Below are 26,954 nucleotides of genomic sequence, written 5' to 3'. Positions count from 1 at the left end.
TCGTATTCTTCGGCCGCCATTACACACGATGGGCGCGTTCAGCAGACACAACCGTTGAGTTCGTCTTTAATCAACACTATGCGTTGATTGGTTGGTTCTAAAAGTAAGAGCCAATCACGTGCGACTGCTACTGAGCGGCTTGGTCTGCTGAACGCGACCATTGTTGCACCTGTCTTCTTACCTCATGGTTCACTCGTTCACTGTCTCGCGCGCAATCAGCGCAATGGTTGAATATTCAAGTCGAAAGTTGGACTACCGAAGAAGTAATCTAATTTAGATTAATAAGAAAGTTGGATTTTAGAAGTTTACTAGAAACTCAGATTTTTTAAAAGTTAGATTCTAAAAATAAAATTGCATATACACGTCAATAATCATTAAGTTCATTGTATATTCGTTATAACAGTTATATTAAATGTCTTTTTTGATTAAAAAAATTGACTTGTTTTACCTTCTTAAAAAATAACGGTCTCGTTAATAATTAGAAGGAATGATATAGATGATACGAATATCTGCGAAGAACAATAAGTACATACATTTACATGCTTAGCGCGCGCACGCGCGTTCCTATTAAATGAGAAATGATCTCTAAGTAACAAAAAATAAAACACCAGAATTTGTACCATTTATATTTGCAATATATTAAATAATTATTAATTAGATACAATCATGTGTGCGATAGTAATTTAAAGTCATATCATTTCTATGTACACTTTTTTTTTCTTCTTTCCCTCGCTGCTTTACTTTCTCCATTTTCGTAATATTTTATTAACAATTTTTTTCTTCACCTCGCGAGAATCTTAATTATTATGACACGTATTGCATACACCGGATATACACATAAAACATTAGCTTTGTCTATTGCAGCTCTTTCCGCTTTTTTCGCATTAATTGTCATACAAAAGTGGGCGTCTATCGCGTTAAATAATTAGTCGATTATATCAAGCCCCTTCCGTCAATATTCCTCGATACAGAAACGTGTAATATCGATGACGAATCCTCAAGGTCTACAAATAGCGAGCACGTTACAGGTGCAAATCACCGAAACGAATCGCAAGACGTAGCAACAATCGTACAAGTTCGCAACTTAAAACGCGTTGAAGGAATGAAAGTCGGAATATCGGAAGTTTGCGAGTTACCATCCACTTCTCGCGTAACATTTGCATATTATTAGCATTAGCATAGTCTTACATCCTCCCCTCTTAATGAACCTCTTTCGCTTAGATTTTATCGTGACGATCGATTAAGTCTCTCGTCTTTATTCTCGTTCGAGTAATCTATTTGCATTCAGAGAGAAAGGTGGACGATAAACCTCAACTATCCGACGGACTTACGCCGGCAAAGAAAATCGATTTAGCGAGAAGAGAAGAATCGCGAATATTTAATGAGGTATAATACTGTTGATTCGATTAGTTTAGACTACCTACCCTCAGTTCCAAAGCTTAACACACGCACTCGAGTGCGTTCGCGTATATATTACGGTACAATTACACTTGGTTGATTTACTTCGCGCGTTAATTAATCGTTCCGTCAGTGAGTCCGTTACGAAAAACTTTGATACCCGCCCTGACGACTTTCACTGACGCATACGGGTTCGTCGCTTGACACGTCGTTAACAGATTACGATGCGAGGGAGGCACACGCAAAAATAGCTATAAAATCGCACTGTACATTCACACTTAATCGAGACGGTCGAACACCAAATTAGATTTCTATTTCTCGCGCTTCGTACAAAAGAGACCCCCCCCCCTCCAAAAAAAGATGAAAAGAAAGAACGCTAAACGAATGCCACTGTTAAAAATGGAGATTGAGAAATACGTGATAATTATGTGCGTATATATACATCACATGGAAATTTAAACCAATTGATATAATAAATAGCTAGGATAAATACAAAAAGGATAATGCTTGATTATAATAATAGATTACGTAAACGTAATAACGTAGTAAACGATAATCAATATCGGTAATATGCCCTTTGTAGGTAACCTAAGGGTAGGAGGAACTTATAAATATTACGTTGAAGTATCGTTAACTTATTTAAACGTGACTAAGCTTCCTTGCGGTACAACAGCGCCTACGTGTTTCGTATAAAAGTCGAAGACGTTCTTCAACGGTTCGTTTGTTATACCGTTCTGCCGAAATAAGACCTTAAACGACGCTCTCCGTGAAACTATAGAATCGCACAGGGTGTTCGGAAATTCGTCTTACAAAACGCCACAGCGAAAGACTTCGCGGAAAACCGAAATGCTCGCGATTGATCTCCCGCAAACGTTTTTTCACTGCAACGCGTTAAAGTGCGTTTTTCCGAGCACCTTGTGTACTTGAAAATAGAAAAATCCCAGTCAAGGGATTCCGCATCCTACACATGTTCATCGGTCTGATACCAATTACGTCACTAATATACCGTGTGTCTTAACACAATATTAATAAATTATTACAAAAAAATCAGTTAGTAGATATTATATATATACGGCGGTTTGGCCGTACCGTGATTATGCCGCGAAAAATTTAGCTCAGCGTGATTAGAAATAGAAATTAGCGTAGTTGGCAATGGCAGTACTTGGAAGAATAGAGATACGAAATTTTCGGAGACTTCTACCGACTATCACAATGCTTTACAATACTAATAGCCCACGATAAAGTTCGTAATTCATCAAACATCGAGCGACCGGTGCAAGAAGACTCGTCGCTTACGTCGCAGCTTCCTTGCAGAGGTCCCGCACACATTCAACGGATAAACGATTCGAGTACTTATTGAATACGAGTAACACAGATCGGACACAACGTTTTTAACATATATCCAAGGTTACACGTACACAATAATAATTCAATAATTATTTCATAATAATCACAATCGAAAAGCAATCAAGAGATTTCGAAAGCAGCACTATTTGAAACTCTTTGCGTGCTTCTTGATCATATTATCGGGATGAACATCGCACAGAACCAAAGACACGCATCTCGCAATACCTTGGAAGTATGAGACATATCTGAAGAATAATTATGTCATAGTTACATACAAAATTAATTTGTATTTAAATCGCGTATCGTCTAGAATTTATAACGCGTCTAAACTGTTCTTCGTATTCCGTCAATTGCGTCTTTTTCTTAATTATTATTAAATTGTAGTATCCGTTGAAGGTAAAATTTACATAGTCATCATGTGATGAAATTTTTTTTTATACCTAGATTTTAAAATGTCTTCAAACGTCTGATGCTTGTAAGCATACACGATTTTTAATCGTTACGATTTTCATAATGAAGCGTATATGTATATATATGTATGTATAACTATACATATATTTATATGTATATGTGTGTTTATAAACATATATTTATATGCATACATATAGTTATCGGATGAACTCGAAGTTTATTCGACTAAAGTAAAGGCTTAATTTAATTTTTAAAGCCTTGTACTTGTTAGGCTTCGTCATTTTTAGTCGCGTCGGAAATTATTTAATCTACAACATGATCCCTGATTATTAATCCCTGTAAAACGGAATTTTTTTCCCGCGCGATTGTATATATAACCAAATTTTACGTATATTAAAAAATTTCGGTTTTCTAAATTTGTGCAACAGATAATCTTTGGTTACCCAAAAACATCTATCAATATGTTGGTTACTTTCTAAAATAATCTACATTTCCGTAAGGCAGAAGCCGTTTTATCGTATGTTATAATACTTCTAAATCTCAAAATCTTAAATAATTGTGGCTATATCATGGCCACTGTCAAACCACATTTGTAATAATTTGTGAACTATATAATGTGTGTGTGTGTGTGTGTGTGTGTGTGTGTGTGTGTGTGTGTGTGTGTGTGTGTGTGTGTGTGTGTGTGTGTGTGTGTGTGTGTGTGTGTGTGTATAATCACGTTTATATTTTTCATATATTTTCAAAGTTTTATATATATATTTATATTTATCGGTTCCTTTTTTCTCTTTCAACAAGAACGAGAATTCAACTCTCTCAAATTGTTTAAAAATCTCTCATTTCCGTATCACTGTTGCAAAAATAAAAAATTATAATTCATCGATTATAGGATAATATATCATAGATATAATAAATTAAAATATTTAGGCTACATGATGAGTATAAATTTCTAATTTTGTGATTAGATTTTATTTCGTGATAACTTAACTCTTAAAGAATTTAAGTTGTAATTTTACATTTGAGAGAGTTAAAATAGGACCCATAAAAATGTTTGTGCCAGATTCTTATACTAGTAAAATATTTCTTTGATCAGTGCCTTTTGATGCACCTTTACGTAAAATTTGTCAGAGCACGAATAACAGGAATGTGTAATATTCTCTGTTCGCTTACTTGACATTGAAAAAGAAAGACCAATTTCCGGCTTCATAGGAAATTTTATAATTTAAGACTGACGTAATAGCGAGAAGTTCAATCATTACATCGATGGATACGATAGCAAAAAATAACTTTCAGTCGTTTAAGGTAGAAATAGGCTATTTTAAGGATAGTATATATATATATACGCATACTCAGGAAGAACATCAATCCGGTACATGATAGAACTCGTTACTCTCTTAGTCAGAATCCTCTTCGATCGGTGGAGGTAACATGGAGAGATGCTGCGCACTGAGCATCCCTTTGGAAAGTGCGTATTCCGCCAAAGCACTATGGCAAAAGACGTACTGATCTGGCATTTGAATACTGTAGGCCCTCTGTGCTCGGATCTTCTCGACAGTTCCTCGTATGTCTACGGTTCCAGTGTCCTCTAGTCGCGATATGCAAATGTCCAAGGTGCAAAATGTGCCTGGAAACCCGCCAATTTAATGTATATCTCATGCCTTACAATTTTTACGTCTCGGGAAAGAACAGCGCTGGCAACTAAATTATAATTTTCGTTGCAAGAAGCTTCTCTCTACCTGTTCTTCCGATGCCAGCGCTGCAATGTACAATTATAGGTGGTCCTCGAGGATGTCCGGCCCACGTGTCTCCTCTGCTAGCGAGTAATTTGCTCTGCTGTTGCCTGACTAAGGACAAGAACTGTAGTAAAGCTTTAGCCGATTGAGGAACACCGTAATCCGGCCACACTGTGTAACGCATATGGCAAACCTCCCTCGTCTCATCAGTCTGAAATAAGACGAATGGAACATGAAGAAACGATAACATTTAATAATCAAGCAAAAAGAAATATGTCAAAGTACATACCTTATTGTTCGTAAGGAGAAGCATGGATACTGTGTAATCTGGATTTGTATCGACTTCGAGGGTGGTCACGGTGAAGCCACCCGCTTGTACTTCATCACCTGGTTCCGGACCCCAATACTGTGCGCACTTTGTACGCCCTCTTTCCACCACTCTGAAACAAGGACAATACATTTATGTGAAACTATGAAGTTATGTATAAAGTTTCCAACACAAAATATGATGAAAATTGATCGAAATTTTATATATCGTGCTAGATGTAGTCAAATTTTCTAAGAGTGCACAAGTAAAACAATTTACCTCGTAGTCATGACGACGACTAACGTTTGCTGTTCCCAAACCATCCTCCAGAAATCACCGCAGGTTTTCGGAAGAGGACCCTGAGTACTGATAAACGCGTTCTTCTGCTTATAACCGTCAACGAAATTCGCATTTATGTAATCAGACGTCGGATCCCCGTCTATTTGTGAAAGGCAGACTCTGCTGTGGTCGTAACAAAGCACATCGGTGTAGCGATTCTTTGATTGATTAGACCTTAACCTGGAATGACCGACAAAACGATATATTAATTAACTCGAATGAGACTAATGTATCGCGCAAACGCAAAATATTGCTATTACGCACTTTGCATTATTAAATGAACCATCCGGCGGTCTCTGTCTAATTTCCGCGTATTCTTCTATGAGACCAGCGCGTCCTCGCGAATGCATATCCGCTATAAATTGCTCCATAGTGACGGCTTGAAGCCCAGGGTCGCCGTGAAGACTGTCATCGTCGCTAAAACCAGAACTAGCTGAGGACGGAGGCTGAACTGGGGATGGCGCCTCGTCGGTTCCGATCCAAGCGTCAGCATTCGCGGTGGTGATCTCGATGTCGCCGATATTCGACACGCCATTTTTCACTTGTTTGTTCTTATCGATTATAGGACTAGTCGAATTACTGTGCGTTGTAGTTCCATTCGGATTTTGATGAACCGTATTATCGTTCGCCGTGGGCGACACAGGAGTATCTACTCTTGGGGTGACCTGAAACACCATAAATATACACATGAGATAAGAACTGTTGTAATTTTATAACATTCGATTAATGATAGAATCCTTCTAATAATTATGTGATTTGAATAAAATATTTTACTTCTACGTCAGTATGTTTAAATAAAAGTTTCAGAATTTTTTATTTTTTAAATTCCTTCAACATTCGCGCGTTACAAGGGCGAAAAGAATGACTTACGGCAAATTTAAAGTTGCATCAAGCACTTACCTCACACAGTTCACCCCCGCCTCGGTTCGTCATGGATTTAAGACAATGTAGCAGCCACGCTTCATGCTGTACCTCCAACGTGCCGCCTAAACGATGGGGTAATGATTCTCGTGGGATATGCAACGTCAGCTGAGGGATGGATACTGTGAACACGCGGTCCCTCAGCTTTTCACGAACGAATAATCGAAGGATCTTGAAGGGCGCCTTGAACCACAACGGCGCCGTCACTATCAGAACCTTTTTTAATTTTGCCGGGTAGCCACCCTGAAAAATTGATGCGAACAAAACATGAATAATTTGCCGGCATTTTTCATTACGCGAATTAGAAAAAATACCTCGATAAAGATTCTATCAGTATTCAGTCACAGCAGATTAAAAAATTAAAGTTAATAAATAAAAAAATTAAAAAAATTTAATTAATACCAATTTTACATATTTGTTTACTTTATGCAGTAATGTTTTTTGCGTGCAAGGAATTTCATAGATATTAATGAGGCATCATTCTTATTTCATAATTAAATATTTTATTACAATCGAGATAGTTACTAATTTATAATTCTTAATAAATGTTTAAAACTATTATTATCAATTTTAATTCTAGACAAGAATTTTGCATTTCTGTAAAGCCAATTAAAAGATTAGCGCTAAGAAAAAAAGCCGGTATTACAGACGGCTTTAGAATCCCCTTAAACCTAAATAAACATAAATTATTATCATTAATTGAACATAAACTAAACGATTTCTAATTTAACGATCGACTTTAATTTATAAATTCGCTATCATTGAATTATTATAGGATGTAAAACCTTCGTTTATCGGAGGAAACTTTCAAATTTTTTATGACAACGAGAGAACGCTGGCAGGTATAGTATCGCGCACGAATCCGCGATTCCGCGTGAATAATTTCTAAAAGCACGATTGCAACGATTGCTCGACCTTTCAAAGACATCGCAATAATAGAACAGGCCATATATCGCACATTGGCGAATCGGCCGCCAACTACTTATAGAATCACGCGTACGCGACGCGGAGGGAAAACGATTTTCGTGCGAAAAAAGCGCGGCCGCGTCCCTTTAATCAGATTATCGGAGAATCGAAGAGAGTGTCCCCGAGGAAAAAGAGAGAGAGAAATATATATATATATATATATATATACATATGTATATACATATAACATCTTCCTCGCGCGAGCTTTTCGCGTGTAATCGGCGGACGTGCCGTCGGACGTAATACCCAGGCGAACAAACGCGCGCGTTTCGCGTTTTCTCAGGTATATTTCGTAACGCGGACAAAACGCAGGAAGCCGCGAGTAACTTAACCCACGGGGTACGGACCGGAGGGCGGAAGTACCGTAACGCCAACGACGTCAGCAGCGCAGCACCACCACCACCACCACCACCACCATCAACCACCAAAAACCACCACTACCGTCGTCAGTGGCACGTAACAGCCGCTACGTATACAACAAACGTCATTGAGGCGCGAAGCGCGTAACGAGGACGGGGCGCACTGGCGCGATTCCGTGTTCCGGGAAGAAATCGCGTCCGCGGCGCGGCGTTCCGCGAGGCTTGCGTTACAATTTTAGGATCGTTCGGTCCTCTCTCTCTCTCTCTCGCGCGCGCGCGTCTCGAATTAGCCCGCGGAGTCTCTCGCGCGCGCGGCGCGCTTATTATTCCGGCCGCGCACCGTATCGTCGAGCGAGACGCGAGGAGTCGCGCCGCGCGACAAATTGGCTGTCTCCCGTCGGACGGAACACGGTCGATCGATCCTCGGCTGACAGTCGAAATTTACCGTGAGCAGCAACGGAGGCAGCGGCCGCCACCGGACGAAACGGCTGATGTCGCGGGCATAATCAATCGGCCGGCCCGCCTTCGTCGCCGAATCCTCCGGGCCTCCGGGTAGTTTCGGAATCTCACTGCCGGCACTCGGTCGGGTTAATCGATAGCGCGAGATTAGCGTAACACCGGCGCGGGAGGAGCGTCGTCCGCCGCCGTCGCCGCCGTCGTCGTCGTCGAGATGAACGGAGCGACGTCGCCGTGTAAAAACGTCGCTGGCTGGCTGGCTGGCCTCGCACGCGAACAAGGACGCGATCGAACGAACGGGGGAGAGAAACACGAACGGGGAACCGGGAGGGGAAGTAGAATCGGGTCGTCCGTATATACCGTGTCCGAATGCGAACGTGGTGGTCGCAAGGGGGTCACGACGATTACTGACCGACGTCGGCGTCGTCGCCGACGGTTTATCCGGAGCAGCGCCGCGGGAACGCATGCGCCGCGACGCGACGCGACGCGCCGTCGCTCGCTCTCTCACCCCACACGCGACCCCTTCTTTTCACCACCGACATCCCTTACGCGAGAATTTCTTTTTTTCTCTCCCTCCCTCCCTTCCTCTCTCTCTCTCTCTCTCTCTCTCTCTCTCTCTCTCTCTCTCTCTCTCTCTCTCTCTCTCTCTCTCTCTCTCTCTCTCTCTCTCTCTCTCTCTTTCTCGTTACCGCCGGCAGCGGAGGTGCAGCAACCGTGTATACGCGGTGACGTATTGCCCCCCCAGTGTCTCTCAACCACGCGGCTTCCGGTCGATCGCCGGAATTTCCCGACGCCTCGGGAAATCCGCGGCCTGGGTGAAGCAATTTTACCTCGCGTGAGATTTTCGCGTATAACTGTTGACTAATTAATTGCAAGAGTTTCGCTGGTTTCAGCTTTCGTTTAATACATTGTCCGCCCAACGAATTGTATGAGCCTAACTCTATGTACATCACAATAAAATTTCAATTACATACAGACATATGAACATCTAATAATAAAATATATTGCGCAATATAATTATTGTGTAATATAATTAAATAAGATTACATCCCCGGGGATGTTATATTAAGAGAAAACAGCGCACTTTTCACTTTACATTGTTATCTATTTATGTTCGAAACTTTATATTAGATTAGATGACATTTATTTCTTACAGGTGTTTGAAAATATTTTCATAGCACCTGATCGCCACAGCAGTCAACGTTAAGATCGTCTCAGGTATCTCAAGATATTACATGCTCGTTTAGTCGGCTGGATAAAATCTTAAGACCGATTAACATCTGAGGCAATTAAAGCAATTTTGAATATGTAAGATCGGACTATAAATGCCGTTCTCAAAGTTTCGTAGAATTATTCGGTGATCGATAATTACGACTGCTGCTAGAAAAAGACACGCCGACGAGAGGAGAGAGTTCGCGTTTCGATTCTCGATGCAATCAATCAATTCGTAAATGAGGAAACGTCACAGTTCCTCTTATCCCGACTCTCTTATCGGTCGACGCTTCGCTTCGCGCCATCGTAGCGCGATATCGTCTCCTTTCTTTTTTTTTTTCGTCAACGCTCGACAGATACGATTAAATCTGGCGGAGCATAAAATTGCGAATAGCGATCACGGAGAGAAAGAGAGAGAGAGAGAGAGAGAGAGAGAGAGAGAGAGAGAGAGAGAGAGAGAGAGAGAGAGAGAAAGAGAGAGAGAGAGACACGTCCGTTTGATCGTGAGCGCGCACAGGATGCGCGCAACGCCTATATCGAATTCGACTGTTACGACTATAATTACGCGGGCGCAAATGTCACCGCGCAGTGAAACCTTTGCAAAGGCCATTATCAAGCCGGGGCACCTTGGAAGTACGGTTCACCGCGCGATTAAGATCCGATTAAGTTGCGTGACGCGTGAAGGTCCTTCGCACCTTCACGCTCTCCCGATAACGAGCGACGATAATATCCTCCTCGGTGGTAAGAAAGGTAAAAAAAAAAAAGAGAGACGAGTGGGTCCCGTCTGCGATCGCCTCCTCGGATTATTAAATATTTTTTTTATCCACGATTACGTGAACGATACATGACGTCGTTAGCAGAGAGGAAGTCTCCTCCGGGGAAACCTTTGAAAGTCATACCCTTACGCACTACTTCGACGCGCCTCGTCGCGTAATCGCCTTTCGCAATCCACCTTTCGCGAAGCGTGAACGCCCTTAAAGCGTCTCGCCGCTCTTTGAGCCGCACATCCACGTGCTGAAAGCTAAACGCGAAATTTGCGGCTCGTCGAGAAAGGAATCTAAAAAAAAAAAAAAAAAAACGAAGCTATGACGTCTTATCAATTAACGACGTAACGTAACGAGCAGGTATGACGTCTTCGGGGAAAAAGAATATTTTTGCAAAGGAGCTTCACGCGAGCTAAGAGGATTGGAAATATTTTTATCCTTTGAGAACGACGAGGTACGATTAAATCATGCAGGAATGATCGATGACGTGAAAGTCAGTCAGAAAAAGAACGTCACGCGTGTATATATATATATATATATATATATATTCGTATCTAATGACGGCATTAAAGTGACGCTTGCACTCGGAAGAGTCACGTGTATCGGTTACGTCGCGTATGACACCATTTTTTTTTTTACGTAAGTGGGTTGACCGCATCAAAGCGTTAACGCGCACGAGACTATTTCGACCGACCGGCGATGACTAATTGGGTTAACTTCAGCGACGGCAATAACTGTAATGCCGCGCTCTACGCCGGACGAAATTGCACGCAACGTGAATGTTAATCGAGCCACGCACTTAGACGTCGCTAAATGGCACTTTATACCCATGTGGTTCGCATAATTATTACGCTCCTTCTCGGAGAAATGGTTTCTTTTTTCTTCCAGGAGCGCGAAAAATCCGCCGCTCTTAATTCGTCACTCCGGTACAAGACATCTGTCTCCGAGAAATTCAGGCCGTGGGTATAACGCCGTGCCACTTTGCAAATTCGTAATTAACATTAAAAAGAAAGACGATATCCCCTGTGAAGTGAAGTTTCTAACGATTAATAACACGATATTTGTATATTTATACAAATATGATAATACGTATCTCTTCGCAATTAAGTCTCGCGCTCTTTTTCACATCCGTGAGAAAATATTTTCGAGAGAAACTAATTATATATACAAACTTGTATTATAATATTCGTATGGTTTACGACATGCAGAAATATGCAGAATGCAATAACATTTATTTAGAAATTTGCAAAATGACATTATTTCAACCGGCCTTTACACGTCGCTGTTCGAGATAGAATCTAAACGAATGGCTTTCTTTCATGCATCCGACATTTATGCGTGACAGAGCACCTCTGTCACGTCGGCGGGAGTAGAGAAATGAGACCGTGTATCATTATACATAATGGACATTCGCCGCAAGACTCATTCTCCTCTCACTCTCGATCACGATCTTTTCTCGCTTTCTAACTCCGCGCGGCAGTGGTGCTCCGTCTCGTCTGGACGAACGTTAAGTCGTTACGCGGCTTAATCGTGTCACGCAAAGTATTGCGCATAATTCGAGAGAAAACGGTATGCAAATCGATGCGTAATGTACAGAGAAAATATCGGTGACATTGCTATTTTATCGTTTAATCCGATTCGTCGTGTCTAAAAGCGGGAGAAAAAAAAAAGAAAACGCGAGATTTTGCACAACGTTTCCGTGCGGCAATTTTGCAATAGGAAGTCGAGAAATTCTTGACGCATATTATATATTTCCTCGGTGAGAACAAGAGGAACTTCGCGCTTCCTGATTATTTAGGTAAGTCACGCGTAGTTGATTGTCCATTCTTCTTTTTTTATTCCCATCTTTTCGCGAGTTTCTCAAACAATTTTTCATCGATTTCTCCATACATTCGTGAAAAATTCATCTTCTCTACATTCATATTTTTAAATGCTTTTGTATATTTTGTATATTTTAATCAATTTTCATTATTTTTAACGAAAATGCTGAAGTTAAATCAGATTTCGCGGTCTATTTCGGACAGATTACGCATGCATTACCCCACAATGATTACCTACTAATATCTAAAATACATTCACCGACTTACCTTCAGAAGTGTCAGAATTTTCTGAGATAGGTCGTAATCAAAATTCTGATACTTGCTGTCAGACATGTCATAAATAAAAACTAGTCCATGCTTCTGCGTTTCTGCACTTTCAAGGGCAGCATCTAATTGATACACAACACCCTGAAAAAGATAAGAAAACTGGTTACTTCAATAATATAAGTTTCAAGAACCTGTTTTCTCTAGATAGAAAACTAGACGTTTGCAATTATAAAGAAGTATAATTCTTTCTTAATTGACGCATTAAGAATGCACTTTGTAAAACTTACTTGCAGAGTTGTTTGATGTGTAGTATTCTGTGGAAGATGCAAATGCGCTGTGAAAATAGCTATCGCTGCACCTGTTGCGTCTCTTGATGGCTGAAATAATTTAATACATTAATTCACTTCAAGCAATGACGACAAAACAAAACGCATCTGCGTTAAATTGGCATTCTCGTCTTACCAGGACAGTAAATTTTCCTGTGTACAGTTCGCTGAGTAGAGGTTCCTGAGTAGGATGCAGGACTGCCAATCCCTCTCTCCTTCTAGTAGCTTCGTGTTGCTCGTACAGAGCTAAAGCTCGTTGAACCTCAAACTTCCGTGCCGCTAAAAACTTGACCGCCGTGCTCCAGGACACTGGCCCAGCACGTCTACCGGCTCTACATCTATTCACAGCTTCTATAAATTCTTTCGTAGCCTGGGAAAAAAAAAGTATCGTACATGTATTTACGTATTTCTTGAAATTTTTGAGAAAAAAATTTATAAAATCATTATAAAGATAAGTTGTAATTTTATATATGTATATACATAAGATAAATTTTTCTATGTAAATATAAGTCGCAATATTTATGTCTGCGTTATTAAACGTACACATTGATGTATATACTTTTAATATTAACCATGTTCTCGTCGCCAATAATGCTGTTATTGATATTTCTCTCACTTTAAATAAATTCCATGGAAATAAAAATATTTATATGATAAAAAGAAGTATTAATAATAGAGTAAAAAAAAGAAAAAACAATTTATTTATATCATAACGACGCTATATATATATATATATATATATATATATATATATATAGTACTCTGACATTTAAGAAAACACTTTTTTTTATTTTTATTTTTTCTATTTCGTTCTTATCACTCGCCACAAGAGCGAAAAGCAAACATAATTATTCTATAAATACGTTATCGCGTTGCTGAAATCAGCGCCGGATAACGAAATGTGCATTGGGCAATAGAATTGAACGCTCGCAATCGCTCAGCATCTTGCATACATCGTTGCACAATGTCAACCTTGAAAACCAGCGCTTCGCGACGCGACGGGCAGGAAACCGCGAATTGCAATCTTTATCAGCGCGACCCGATCGACGCGAACGCAACATGTGCATATCTTGAATATTCGTCGACTTGTCAGTTCGTCCAGCACGTAATGACCTTGTAATAAAAAAAAAGAAAGAGAAGAAAAGGGAAAAAAATAGAAAGAGGGAGACGTTCGACTTAGGAATTTCGAAATTTAATCCCACCGACGTCGAATTTCGCCGACGTAGGCATGTGAAAGAGGTATCTCCCTCCTTTCACGAATAGAAACGCGTGTGTTCTAATTATTCGCTCTTAACCACTGGTGAAAAGAAAAGTCGATCGAATTGAGGATAATTCAGGTTCGTCGAAGAGAACATTTGACCCAAATCGGAAACCACGGGCGGTTTTTATTAGCCCCCCGCGTGAGCCAAGCTCTCGATCGACGTCCCATCGTTCGTATACAAGGACCACGAGATTACAAGGCGACGGGGGATCGAGACGGGACGACGTCGATCGCCGATACGCCGGCGCATGAACGAACGGCGGGCGCGACGACGACGACGACGACGACGACGACGACGACGGCATATCGTTTTTACGCTATTAAAACGAGCAATGACCGTGGACGGCGACGCGTGAGCGTGCACGTACGTACACGCGCCGGGTATACTACCGATACGACTTCCGGTGTCCGGCTACCTCCCCACCGGTCATTTCCGTTATGCGCCCAGCCGGCGGGGATCGGCACGGTGGCACCCGCGGTACGGGCCGCGCCGCGCCAGCCGGGCGCGTGTATCAGCCGGAGAGAAGTCGATGAGAATTTAATGCCCGCGGATAGAGCTCTCCGTAGGGCCCCTCGACAGGGCCATCTTCTCCACGGCTCGCGAATTCGTGCTTTAATTCACGCGAGTCGCTCGCGCGTAAACGCGAGACGGACAACGCGGCGCCGCGCCGACCTCGTCACGTTATTTCTTTCCCGACGCGTTAAACGGGGAGGAGAGGTTTGGGTTTGACGACGACAGAATTAATCGCGTGGCAGAGCTGAACGAGCGAACCTGAAATTAACAATGCAAGAACGCAAGGGGAACGGCTTGGAAACGCGTGCCCCCGAAAACGCGACGCGAATGAAATGTAGCGAACGGAGCGAATGTTGCCGATGCGAAGTTGATTATACGGTTGAGATTATCATTTTTGTTATAAAAAAAAGAGAAAATATAAATAATCTAACGCATTTTTAGAATCGCTCGTGTTGAGATTCACTTAAGTATAAACGAGAAAGTTAATCGCGATTGTTTAACGCAATCGCAGAAATAAAGAATATTCTTGATTTGAAAATATCTCTGGTTTCAACGTGGAAATCTTGAAATATCATGTTGCGTTAAACGAAGAAAACTCGCTTGAATAAAGTCATTTTACACATGGTTTCAAGAAAAAAGTTGAAATTCTGATGAAATTATTAATTGTTGCGTATATACGAAACAATGAACGCGTTAATATTTAATTATTGAGTACATAAGTTTTGATCTGACACTTCTTTTCTTCTGTGATATAGTTGCGACGGTGAAGAAAGGGTCGAGGGTATATCAGTATCAATTAATCGACGCTGTCGCTCGGTTAACCTCCTTGAACAGAGGTGACTGCCTTTGTCGAATGAGATTATAATTTCTCTCTGTTTCCATGCGACGAGAGCTCGGGTTCGCTAAAAATATATGTACGCGGCAGACGGAAATTGTACACCGCAAATCGATACGCGGGAAAATCTCGTTATACCAAGAAACTCTGTCGAAGCTTCAAATCGAGTTTGCTCGCATCGGAGGTTCGTAACGTACAAATTATTATCTATATCTATGCCGTTGCCGGCATTAAGATACGCTCGACCAGTTCTACAGCTTGAAAAAACTTGCTTTTGTAACGAAACCTCTAAATTTATATCCCTACAATCAATGAGAATTCAATATACTTACAAAATCAATAATATAGAGCATCTATTATTAAAATTCGCTATTTAAAGGAACGACGTTACAGATCGTAATTAGCGCGTTTGTATCAGTAATGTCTCCGCGTTCATCGAGAAAGTTAAAAGAAATTATTTGCCGTGAGGCAAAAAAATATTCTATCTTCTCCGGTTCATCGGCGACGTAAACGTTCCCGCAATTTTCTATCTTGTTAAATGAATAGGCTAAGGCTTCTGCGGTGATCGGCGACGTAAACGCTCCTAATCGCGTTCCGAGAAGAATCAATGATTAGGTTTCTAATAAGCCCATAAACGTCTCGTCAAACAGGAACTGGAGGAAGCTGTTTTTGCGCCGCGTGATTTAGCGTCACTCTCGACGTTATTTCGACCGCGCCCCGTACGTATAGAATTCAAACGACTTAACTCGCATGCCGGGTGCATTGCGCGCATCGTGCATCGGCGTGAATCTTTTGAGTAAAGCGTCGGAAGCCGGAACGCGAAGCGGAGCGGAGCGTCGTTTCGACGGAGCGCGCTCGCGTTTCAAAATAGTCGAAATTTCCCAACGAGAGTGGGCCGCGTGGGCGTACCCACCAAGGAACCGGCCCGCCGGAAACGGAATTATTAACGTCCCGACATGTTCGAAACGTTCCGAATTTCCGGCTGCGCTCGCGCGACTCTCCTCGTTATAAAAAACAATAAGGAAGGAAGTAGACTCGCGCCGCGCCGTCGACGTCGGAAGAGACTGCGATTTCCGTAGCGTGTTTACGATCGCTATCGCGCGCGCGCGCGTGCTTGACGTTCCAAGCGACGAGCGATAACGAACGGGCGAACGGACGCAAATGGATGTTTATGTTCTCGCGTTTATGAGTCGCGAGTCGCGCCTGCCGGAGTCGTCGGATTCCAACGATGATTCCCGCCTCCGCCTCGGGTAGAACGATCCGATTTCCGACCTTCGCGGACCGCGGCGTTTCCACGGTCGCGAGGAGACACACGGGATTCATTTTCGCGCCCGGCGAAGACCTTGGAGACTCCGAGCGGTCCAAGTTGGAGCACGATGGCGAAGGCCGGAGTGGTCGTTCGCAATTCATCGTCATCCCATCCAATATCTTCCTCTTGTTCTTTCGTGATTCGAGGTGCACGACGACGATCACGATGGTGATGCCAATGACGATGATGTTGAGGATGATAATGGCGACGGCGACGGCGGCGGCGGCGCGCGGCCACGACGCGTCGAACCGCGCGGGTCTCGCTACTCTCGCTCGCGGTACTCGATCTATCTGCGGAGAGGAAGAGAGAGAAACGCTCGAGGCTCCGAAACGATTTACTTACTTGCTCCTGCTCGGCGGTTAACGTGGCTGCCATTTTGGGGCTCAGCGCGCTGACATGCCCGCGAGGACGAGGCGTGTACCACTAGAAGCGGAGAACGCGCGGGGCCCGCGTCGTTAAGGCTCCCCTAGTCCCTCGTTGTTTTACATCCAGTAGTCCCGGTGCGCGCACGTACGTCCGCGAGAGGGACGATCATCCTTGTGAACCGCTTTTCGCGCACCGAGACCACCAACCTTCTCTCTTTCTCTCTCTCTCTCTCTCTTTGCCCGCCGACGCACTCGAATCCTTACAGAGCGCACGGCCACCCTCGGCGGCAGCGGCAGCGGCGGCGACGGGAACGGGAATGCTGGCGAGAAACGGTAAATCACCCCGGCGCGCGACTATTATTCCACTGTCTCGCACGCACTCGAACGCGATTGTACACTCTCCGCTCGGCGGGCCTCGGCTCGACTCGATCGCACTGGCAGTCGTCGCAGATCGCAGTGCCGCCTGCCGCCAGAAAATGAGACGCGGCCCGGTCGTCATGGAGATGGAGGGGATATTCAATACTCACACAAAACACGAGCCACGTCCGTGTGCGCTCAGCGCTTCGATTGCCTTCGACTGAATAAAAGAAAAGGCAGACATGATCTTCTGTCCTTCTTCCTCTCGCTCGATCCGTACCATAACTCGGGTGTCCGCATTTCGTTTTACCATAAGAAAATATAATTATTATTTACAATTTTTACATTTTTACATTTACAATTTATTTATTTTACATTTTTACATATTTATACATATTTACAATTACATAATTTACATTATATTATTTACATTTACATTTATAATTATTTATAAATATAATTATTTAGAATTATATTTATAAATAATTTATTTATTACAAATTGATAATTATTTATAAATGCAAACGATAATTATGACAATCATAATGTAAATAATAAAAATGAAACGTCTCGCTAAAAAACGCTAAAAAAAGAGCCCAAAGCAAAAAGCCCAAAGGAGGCTTATTTATAAATTATATTTATAAATAATTTATTTATTACAAATTGATAATTATTTATAAATGCAAACGATAATTATGACAATCATAATGTAAATAATAAAAATGAAACGTCTCGCTAAAAAACGCTAAAAAAAGAGCCCAAAGCAAAAAGCCCAAAGGAGCAAAGACATTCTTACTATCGATGGAATAATAAAGCGATCGCAGGCTAACCGTTATTACTACGTTTACGCGAGCGTTACTTCTGTAGTAACTTACGATATATCACTCGTTTACGCGGAGTAAATTATCGCAAGTTACTGCAAAATCCCGTTTACGCGAAGGAATTATCGTAAGTTACTACAGAAGTAAAGCTCGCGTAAACGTAGTACGTGACTTTGAACACAAAATTCGACACACCCGGTGATAACTTACGTGCACACATTAATTAATACCTTGGCGCACGCGTATTTTCCCGTGTACGGACACAGCGATGTCAAGAGTGCCCTAATGGCACATCCTTAAATGAAAAACATCGGGTTTTCAATGTTTAAGTTGAAGTTTTTCCATTTTTTCCTAAAGTCTCTGTCCCTGGTAAACGAAAATAATGTCTTACAGGTCATGATCATATACACAATATCCGATTCATAGCGTAATAGATTGCTTACGTTTCTTCTTCTGTTATCGCTTGAATCCAAACACGTCCACGATAAGCTGCTAAGTGAGCATTATATGCAGGCATTGGATAGCTTACTGCTCTTGCACAGCAGGCATTCATATGACAAAGATAAAATGTCAACTCTTGTAGTTCATCTTCGGTAAAATTGGATTCGTTGGAAATGCATCTATATCTCTTGTAGGGGGTTCGCTGTTTCCTACATTTATAATCATAATCATCAACACTATACATCAAATAAACTTCATTTAATTGAAAAAATATTTATAGTTTATAAATTTAATTATTATTAATGTGATTTAATATGCTTCTTAAAGTAGATTATTATAATTATTACAAATTAACTATTGCTATAATTACTATTGGTTGCTATTACTATTGCAAAAATTTTCTTATTGATATATTTAATGTTTTTTAACAACAAAACATTTTTGGTTATATAACAAATATTTTTATTTAAAAAAATTAACTTATTGTATCGACCTACCTCAGCAGTACTCGCATATGATAAAAGATAAAAATCAATGTGCTCCGAATGGGTAATTGTTGTATCGATTATTGTACCAGGTGTTAAGTTGTAACTTTCTTGTGTCCTTGGTGTCACTTGGATTGGTGGATTTAGAAAAGAGACGTACGCGGTGTCTCTTCAGGACGACCAAGCAAGTTATTTCAATATTCTTGTCGTGAGTGAATCTAGTAACCGCTTTTTTAATAGCTTCTATTTCGTGATGCATAACTTGTGAAAATTGGCTCTCGCCAACTCCGTCTCTGGAAATTAATATAAATAGGGAATTAATGCGTCAAAATATTATTGTGTCACACGTGCATGGAAAGTGGCCCATTACGCGCGCGACGCGCGTAATAAAAATGACATGTCAAATTGATACATGTATCTAACTTCTGGAACATAACCTCAAAACGTAATATCAACAAACGCAATTTTTACTTATACTCCAGAACATGTTACAATGCATGCATTATCCTCGGTTAAATGGCCGTAATAAAAAATATAGAATAAATAAATAAAATTCCAACGAACTTTAATAAAAATTGAAACGATGGACAGAAATATAACCAGCAAAGATGATTGTTAAATGAAGATGTGACCGTTTTTCTTACTTTATGGCCAATTTCACCAACCACGGTTAGCTTAACCGACGGTTAAAGTTAGCAGGATTGACCAATAGAAAGCAGGGTGGATTCATTTCTATTGGTCAATCCTGCTAACTTTAACTGTCGGTTAAGCTAACCGTGGTTGGTAAAATTGGATCTTAATTTTTATGGACGGCTGTTATCGCCAGTTTTTTCCTTCTTCATATTTCTATTTATTTATTTACAACTATCCACGGAGCGGATACTTTGGTCAGGGGGCCTGTTACGTATCTTTTCAACGAGGTGAAAATGCGAAAAGTAAAAAAATTTACTAGAGTATCTACGATTTTATTGGTCGAAATCTAGTAAATCTGTTCACATTCCGCATTTTTAGTTCGCGCGAGAGATATCCAGAGCTCTCCTTTGGTCACGTTACATACGTACGTCACGCTTTTCTTCGTGCGTTGCCGTAGGATTGGCTTAGTGTCGCGTAACGTAAGATTCTCACGTAAGGTAGCGTAGGACGCTACGGCAATGTTAGGGATCTTTTCATTAGGCCCGGTCTACAATGGATGTCGTAAATCGGAGTCGTAAGAAATTGACCAATCACAATTTATTATTCTCCTTGGTTCATTATTCTTCGACCGCAAGGAGAATAATAGATTGTGATTGGTCAATTTCTTACGACTCCGACTTACGACATCCATTGTAGACCGGGCCTGAAGGATTCCTACGACAATTACTACGTTTACGCGAGGGTTACTTCTGTATTAACTTACGATAATTTACCCGTTTACGCGGAGTAAATTGTCGTAAGTTACTACAAAATCCCGTTTACACAAAGCTATGATAGTAATACATTGGATTCAAATATCTATCTAATCTACGACATTCTGAGAATTTGGCAAAAAAAAAAAAAAACATAATTTGAGAACAGATAACAGACTCCTACTTTATCAGAGTAGACTTTGACTTTTAACTCCTTATGTCAACGCGAAATCTTTAATTTCCGGAGCCATTTAAATTTCAAATGATAAATGATGACCTCGATGGAGAGAAGTCGTTCTTGCAAAGGACCCCCGTGTCCGTTTCGGGAGGGTGAGGGACGCAAATGATCCAAACGCCGGCGTTTCGTAATATAAACATTTTTTTCTTATTCAAACGTATGGTTCTTACATTTACACAGTACAAAAAATTATACTCAGACCTGCCGGCCCGCGCTTCATAACTGCTATGACTGGGGGCGGCCGGTGGTTGCAGGAGGGGTCGCAGAGGGAGGAAAAGGGTGGGTAGAGCGGAACTCTTTTTTTTTTCTCTCTCTTTCTTTCTCCTGGGGGGGGGGAGGTGGATATACACACATCTTGCGGGAGGTCGAAGGTCTGTACATTGTTTTAGATACCGTCCATTCCACTCCGCCCCCAATACACGGCCCCTCGTTCTCTCATTCCGTCGCATTTTCACTGGATCGCCACCACTCACACGCACACACGATCAGTTACACCCTTTGCTCTCTCTTTCATCCACGCACATTCTCTCTGTCGTTCTCTCCCTTGCTCGCTTCCTGGTTTATCTACGCGTTAACTCTTCGAATATTTTTTTCCACCTTCTCTTTTTCTCCCTTTTTAGCCATTTACACTCGCGCGCGTTCACGTTTGTCGTGTTCTCATATTCAGCAACATTTAAATATCGTATTTTCCGTAATAATTAAACGTAATAATGATAATATGTAATAATTATAATAATGGTATAATAAACTATCTACCTACGCGTGTAAGGTGTACCTTCTCGTGTTTCGTAAAAGGTTTTGCGTTTTTACTTGCCTATCGTTACGAGTCCTAAACACTCTTCCCCCCCCGCCTTCGTATTTATATCTGTATACATATACGGATGTATATAAATGTATGTACATACACGTAGCAAGAGGACAAACAATAGCGTCTCGTTTTGCAGCAATAATACACAGAAATACGTCTTCCTAGAACTTTATACAACACCGCCGTTGTGGAGTTAGTACTTTTTGCTTGTTTGCAGCTTATATAGTTCCCACAATCATTACCTATCAACACTAAGATAGTTTAAAAATTTACTCGTTAAATATTAATCAAGTCGTTGTATGCTAGACGAATGTTGAGATCAAAGAAATTGCGGATTCCAGGATGCCAATGATCTTTTTTTTTCGTTATTCTCTCCTTTTTCTCTTCGCTCTTTTCTTTTCTCTTTCTTTACATATCTTTGTCGAGATTATTCGTCCGTGATTAGCTGACGATTCGGCCGCCGCGAAAATGGCGCGTTAACGACGTTGTGTTCGATTCGAGAACTGCTGCGTCCTGCAAATGTGGCATGTTACAAATATGAACACGGGTATCGAAAAGTTCTCGTGTGCATATTCACTCGCTCGTGAAACGTCCGTCAAGCGAATTTCAGCGAAAAGGCGGAAAAAGAAACGGAAGCGACAGCAGTTTTCGAATCGTCAGTGACAGTGCGAATAGCGGAGAGCCTCGTCGTTCGCACGACCTGTCACGAAATGATAGACTCGGCCGTGTCATCTCTGCGAATTCTGCGTGACTAATTAGTTCCCTTTTTTTTTCGTTCATTCTCTTTTCTACCTACGCATACACGAATACAATACAACGCGCGCATTACTTAACGTCCCACGTAATTCAACATTGGCACTTCGAAAGTCGTCCCTTTTTTTCGTCTTTCCCCATTTTTTGTTCCTTCGAATGTTACTGCAAATAATTTTTTATTCATTTAGCGTGTCTCAGCATCTCGTTTACAATTACATTGTCGCTGTCTTTTCGTTTTATCGTCCGACATAGACGGTTTGTATATGCTTTGACAAAAATAACATGTTCATCTTATTAGTATCTCCCGTCCGTTACACGCCGGGTAGTGTCACTGGGTTACGACAACAATGAAACGGTTCAATTCAATGGTATTTCACATCCGCCGTTACATCTTGGAAAAAGTTAATATCGGACAAGTTGTTTTTCTCTTGTACTGTTTTTTTTGTTCTGATGCCTTACACTCGAAGTGACATACAAAAACTTGTAGCACCCCGTCGCTCACATAACCGATACATACGTCGCCACAGAAACACAAAGCATCTCTCTACGAGAACGTCGTTCTACGAATACGAAATGTCTACTTGAATGAAAAAGGAAAAAAAATGCGAGAAGGTCTGTTTCTTCCATTGTCGTCGAACCGATTAGTTAGGCAGTGTTTTATTCTCTACGCCCTTGTCGCGTGAAACATAGAAGACATGAACGCGAATACGTATCGGCTATCCTCTAGCCGGGGTTTTGATGAAATACCGAAAAGCACCAGATCATCAGAGCAGACGATTAAATGGATCCACAGTTATCGCTGATCCAGCTAGAATAACTTATAGTCACACCTAATTGCACAAAGGTACTTCTAGATGAACCCCCCCCCTTTCTCTCCTCCATCATCTCTGGTAGTTGCTAGCAAAAATTATTACATAATATTTCAATTATCTACATTTATATAATATAGACAAGTGTACGTGTGTATGTACGCGTGTGTGTTTTGTGTATGTGTACATATGAATGTATGTATTGGATACAGGCACGATATAATTAATTACAAATAATGTATACGATCCAAAGTCCTTCTGGTATCACAATAGTAATGGACGCGGCATTTTACCTATGCGCGATCCGAGTTACGATTTTCTTTTCACTCGTAATAGAACTCGTCGGATTTCATGTCCGCGGGCATCTTTTCTCGGGGAAAAACGGGAGAGCAGAAAAGAATTGTATATAAGGAAAATCGAATGAAACAACGTACAACTAATGTTCTCATTGGCTCAGCCAATATCGCAAATCAAATCCTCCGATTAAAATCATTAACTCTTCACAAATATCACAACAAATCTTCGCACCTTCTTTTTGCCACCAATATTTTTGCGGCAAGGGTGGTTTTCTGCAGATTCTTCCGGTTACGCCAGTCTCGCTGTATCCGGGAGCGCTGACTGTGATTCATCTCGCATGGACGACGAGACCCAATCAAGGAAATTATCGATCGGTCTTACAACCGCACAGGGAGGATCTAGGGCTAAGTCTCCTCCTTCATTTTCGTCTCATTGTTAGCCTTGGCGAGCTTGGCGAGAGTCTCCTCCTTAACATTAGCTAGAACGGTCAAAGAGTCCTTCACGGCATGATAAATGATGTTCTTGATCTGAAGCTTGTCCTCGTGATTGGTATGGGTGTCGGACAATGCACGGAATTCCTGGGTCAGGTGAAAGCAATGCGAAACGTTCTCCGGCGACACAAAGTCCTCGGCCACCTTTATACAATTTTGAAGATTACGGACCTGATGTGGCGCGCCAGCTGGCACAAATACTGCATCGCCTAGACACTGAACGATGGCGTACCTGCAATAAGATAAGCAAACATTGTATTAAACAGTGTTTTAATAAAATTACTATAAGTGACATTCTCTGTCTTCCAACAAATTCTTTAGAGAATTATTTGAGAGAATGTCTTGTAAAAAACGACGCTTACCCTTCAACACCATATTCTCGATACAATCGTTCCCGCAATGGTCCATCCAAATAACAACTCTGGTCGTGTATAGGGTCGTGGTGAGGCTCCAAACGAGCTCCGCGTTCTAAGGCAACGGCATTCAAAAGATCTCGAATTTTGTCCGCGTCACGCGCTGCGTAAATGTGCCACAGAGCACCAGGTTTTTCCTTCTCATCGCGAGCGCGTCGACGCGTCAGAATATCACAGCCTGCTTCGTCTATCGCTCTCATCGCCTCTGTCCTAGCTGTAAATGTTTCAATAATTATAATTAATTTTCGAAGAGCTAGTTAATACTTTGACAAGAATGTTAGCAACGCAAACGGATGCAATCCCGTAAAGACCGTCAGACTAGACATATCAGGAATATACGTACCTTTGAGACTTTCCTCGTTATTAACATCCTTTGGCATTCCAACATATACCATAACGTTCACGGCGTCCGAGATATCAAGATGAAGATTAGTCGTGCCTTTGTTGGAATAAAGAGCGGAACCGTAAGCGTTATACATCTTTGGACCCAGATCCGGTCTCACGAAGCAATTAGGCAGACGACTCGCCAGATTCAGCCTGCCATTTCTATGCGTGTATTCGGACAATGGAAGAACCTTCATCAGATCCGTGAATCTCGACGGCAGTAGCTCGGCAAAATCTTCACCGGGCGGCCAATCCTTCAATTTCAGCAGCATGGGATTTCCTCGCTCGTCCTTGAGTCGCTTGGAGTAGTACTCGAATCCCTCCCAGAACTTGCGCATCGGCTGATTCGGCACCAGATTGCCGGTCATGCAGTTAACGAGATCGTTCTTCTCGTCGCCGAAATCGCGGGCAAACGAGTCAGGATGCCAGAGATTCACGTCCAACGCCTTGGAGACGTCCGACACGATCACCGGCTGTCCCCGTTTCCACTGATCCTGGAATATTCTGTAGTTGTTCGGATTATTCGGGTCGCTCAACCTCAGCAGCTTGCCGTCGCAGAGCCAGGAGTGCGGCACGTCCGGATAAAGACTCTGGCTTTCCGTCCCCGTCATAATTCTGATCGGTAACGGTTCGCGACCGCGCTGCATCCACTTGTAGCGTCGCACGAAGTGTTTCAATTCCCGTGGCTTTTCGTCATCAACAAGGCCGCTATCCTTTTCCTTTTTCACGCTGTGTTCAATCACGCTGGATATCACCTCGTCGAGCGTGTCCATCTTCGACTTCTTGCCGGACTTGGCGACGTTGTTCTGTGCGGCATTGTTCACACCGCCGCCCGAATTGTTCGTAGGCGAATTCGATCTAGATCCGCCGCTACCATTTGACTTGTGCGACGGCCTTATGAGCAACTCCCGCAACGTTGAGTAATTAGAGTCACCATCATCCGAGTCCGAGCTGGATTCTTGTCCGCTCTCGGCCTGATTCTTGTCGGGCTGATTCTCCAGCGCCACAGTTGCCAGCCAAGTCAGGCTGTTTTTATCCTCGCCGTTGGTCTTGCTCTCCGATGCGCCATTAGATTCATTTATCTTCTTTTCCTCTTTTATCTCCTGCTTCACGTTTCCGTTGAGTACGAGCACGGAGTCGCCCTTGATCAGATTTCGAAGGATCTCATTCGGTTGCAATGTGGCTATGAGAGAGCAAGCACAGTGTTGAGGAATTCCCCATTCAGCCCGACATTCGTGCAGACGCTGGCCCAGTCGCAGAAGACTGTCGCCGGCGATGATCTGCGTGAGCATGAGTCGTTCCGGTTCGTGCACTTGCCTATTCGTGCACAGAAGCCACGAAAAGTCATCCCTGTCCTTTCCACTTTCGCCCCAGATTTTGACCGTCCCGTTTTTACGTCCCTAAATATTTATATTATCTCTATTAATAAACTGTTTTCTTTAAAAGAGAAAGAAACAACTACAAGAGTTGTTATATTAATTGTCAGTGTTAAAAAGCTCGATAAGTGTTATAATGATATATCACGTTGTATCAATTGAATTATTGTCATCATGTAATTCCCAACATTTAACTGAGAAAAAAATATATACATATATATTTAATGTAACCTACCTTATAACAATCGATGCACACGACAAAGCCGCATTTGCCACAAGCCCAATGATAATTGAACAAGGTAGTCTCGCACACGTCGCACATCTCTCGAACGCCCTGGATCACTCGTTTCCACGCTACTGTTCCGTCTACAACCCCCGAACTCGCTGTCAAAAGGTAACCATAATCGATGCGCAAAGCGTTAAAACATGCGAACAAAAGAAATGACACAAGCGACCATGCAGCGTGATATTTAAATAAGTTATAATTTTGTTGCAAAATGATAAAGTGTATTAAATATCATCTGTGCTATCTTTTGGACATTATATACAAGAAAAAAACAGTGTAAAAATAATGTATAAAAAATCAGGTATATTAAAGGTAGTTTAATATGATGATGGTATTAATTTCAATAAAAGTCTTGTCTTATTAATACGTGCGACACATTTTTATTTATTTGTATTATATGTATGCTATGTGTGCGTTGATTAATATGAAAAATGTGGAAGGTCAGTTCCGAAAAATATGTTGTAAAAACGAATAAAATTTTACCTTCAGCCATATGTTCTTGGAGAGCGTCCTTCTCTTGATGTAAAAGATCACAGAATTGATCGCCAACCTGCCGAAGCAAACGATGAGCCGTTTCTAAGTCTAGGTCCTCTCGATCTCCCTTGTCCTTCTCGTTTTTATCGGATTTGTCATCCTTTCCTGTTGTCTCTTGGCTATCTTTTCCCGGTAACCATAATCGAAGATCATCCTGTAACATTGTAAC

The 26,954-nt window shown here is 41.8% G+C and overlaps 3 protein-coding genes across 8 annotated transcripts in view; all 3 read right to left on the bottom strand.

Annotated features, from left to right (window-relative positions):
• Positions 1–613: 613 nt before the first annotated feature.
• Positions 614–17,548, bottom strand: Ptpmeg2 (Protein tyrosine phosphatase Meg2). 3 transcript variants are annotated; one of them, XM_077417093.1, is made up of 10 exons: positions 17,435–17,548; positions 12,760–12,993; positions 12,585–12,674; positions 12,298–12,438; positions 6,433–6,696; positions 5,797–6,197; positions 5,473–5,712; positions 5,176–5,326; positions 4,890–5,097; positions 614–4,777 (listed from the first exon to the last, which is right to left on the bottom strand). In XM_077417093.1, exons 4-10 carry the CDS (start codon positions 12,361–12,363, stop codon positions 4,548–4,550), a joined length of 1,560 nt encoding a protein of 519 aa, XP_077273219.1. In that variant the 5' UTR covers positions 12,364–12,438; positions 12,585–12,674; positions 12,760–12,993; positions 17,435–17,548; the 3' UTR covers positions 614–4,547. The 3 variants fall into 3 exon arrangements, with proteins under 3 accessions (XP_077273219.1, XP_077273217.1, XP_077273218.1); XM_077417091.1 differs by lacking the exon at positions 17,435–17,548 and adding an exon at positions 16,885–17,361; XM_077417092.1 differs by lacking the exons at positions 12,298–12,438; positions 12,585–12,674; positions 12,760–12,993; positions 17,435–17,548 and adding an exon at positions 8,224–8,715.
• Positions 17,549–17,695: 147 nt separating this feature from the next.
• On the bottom strand, positions 17,696–19,687 carry LOC143903482 (protein argonaute-2-like). Its single transcript, XM_077417098.1, has 4 exons — positions 19,576–19,687; positions 19,024–19,304; positions 18,529–18,735; positions 17,696–18,451 (listed from the first exon to the last, which is right to left on the bottom strand). Exons 2-4 carry the CDS (start codon positions 19,038–19,040, stop codon positions 18,382–18,384), a joined length of 294 nt encoding a protein of 97 aa, XP_077273224.1. The 5' UTR covers positions 19,041–19,304; positions 19,576–19,687; the 3' UTR covers positions 17,696–18,381.
• A 1,070-nt stretch (positions 19,688–20,757) lies between these two features.
• The window catches only part of Kdm3 (Lysine demethylase 3), a 286,147-nt gene continuing 279,950 nt past the window's right edge, over positions 20,758–26,954 (bottom strand). For 3 of the 4 annotated variants that reach the window (XM_077417084.1, XM_077417087.1, XM_077417085.1), the window contains exons 14-18: positions 26,735–26,939; positions 26,201–26,349; positions 24,549–25,989; positions 24,155–24,419; positions 20,758–24,024 (exon numbers count right to left, since the gene is read on the bottom strand). In XM_077417084.1, coding sequence (XP_077273210.1) covers positions 23,706–24,024; positions 24,155–24,419; positions 24,549–25,989; positions 26,201–26,349; positions 26,735–26,939 — 2,379 coding nt within the window. In that variant the 3' untranslated portion in view covers positions 20,758–23,705. The remainder of the gene's footprint in view (positions 24,025–24,154; positions 24,420–24,548; positions 25,990–26,200; positions 26,350–26,734; positions 26,940–26,954) is intronic. The other variant, XM_077417086.1, reaches the window with a different exon arrangement.

The sequence above is a fragment of the Temnothorax americanus genome, unplaced genomic scaffold (assembly GCF_048541705.1).
Source record: "Temnothorax americanus isolate GAGA-0224 unplaced genomic scaffold, ASM4854170v1 Scaffold47, whole genome shotgun sequence".
Lineage (NCBI taxonomy): Eukaryota > Metazoa > Arthropoda > Insecta > Hymenoptera > Formicidae > Temnothorax > Temnothorax americanus.
Note: the sequence above shows the minus strand (reverse complement) of the source record. Positions and strands in the feature narration are given on the sequence as shown.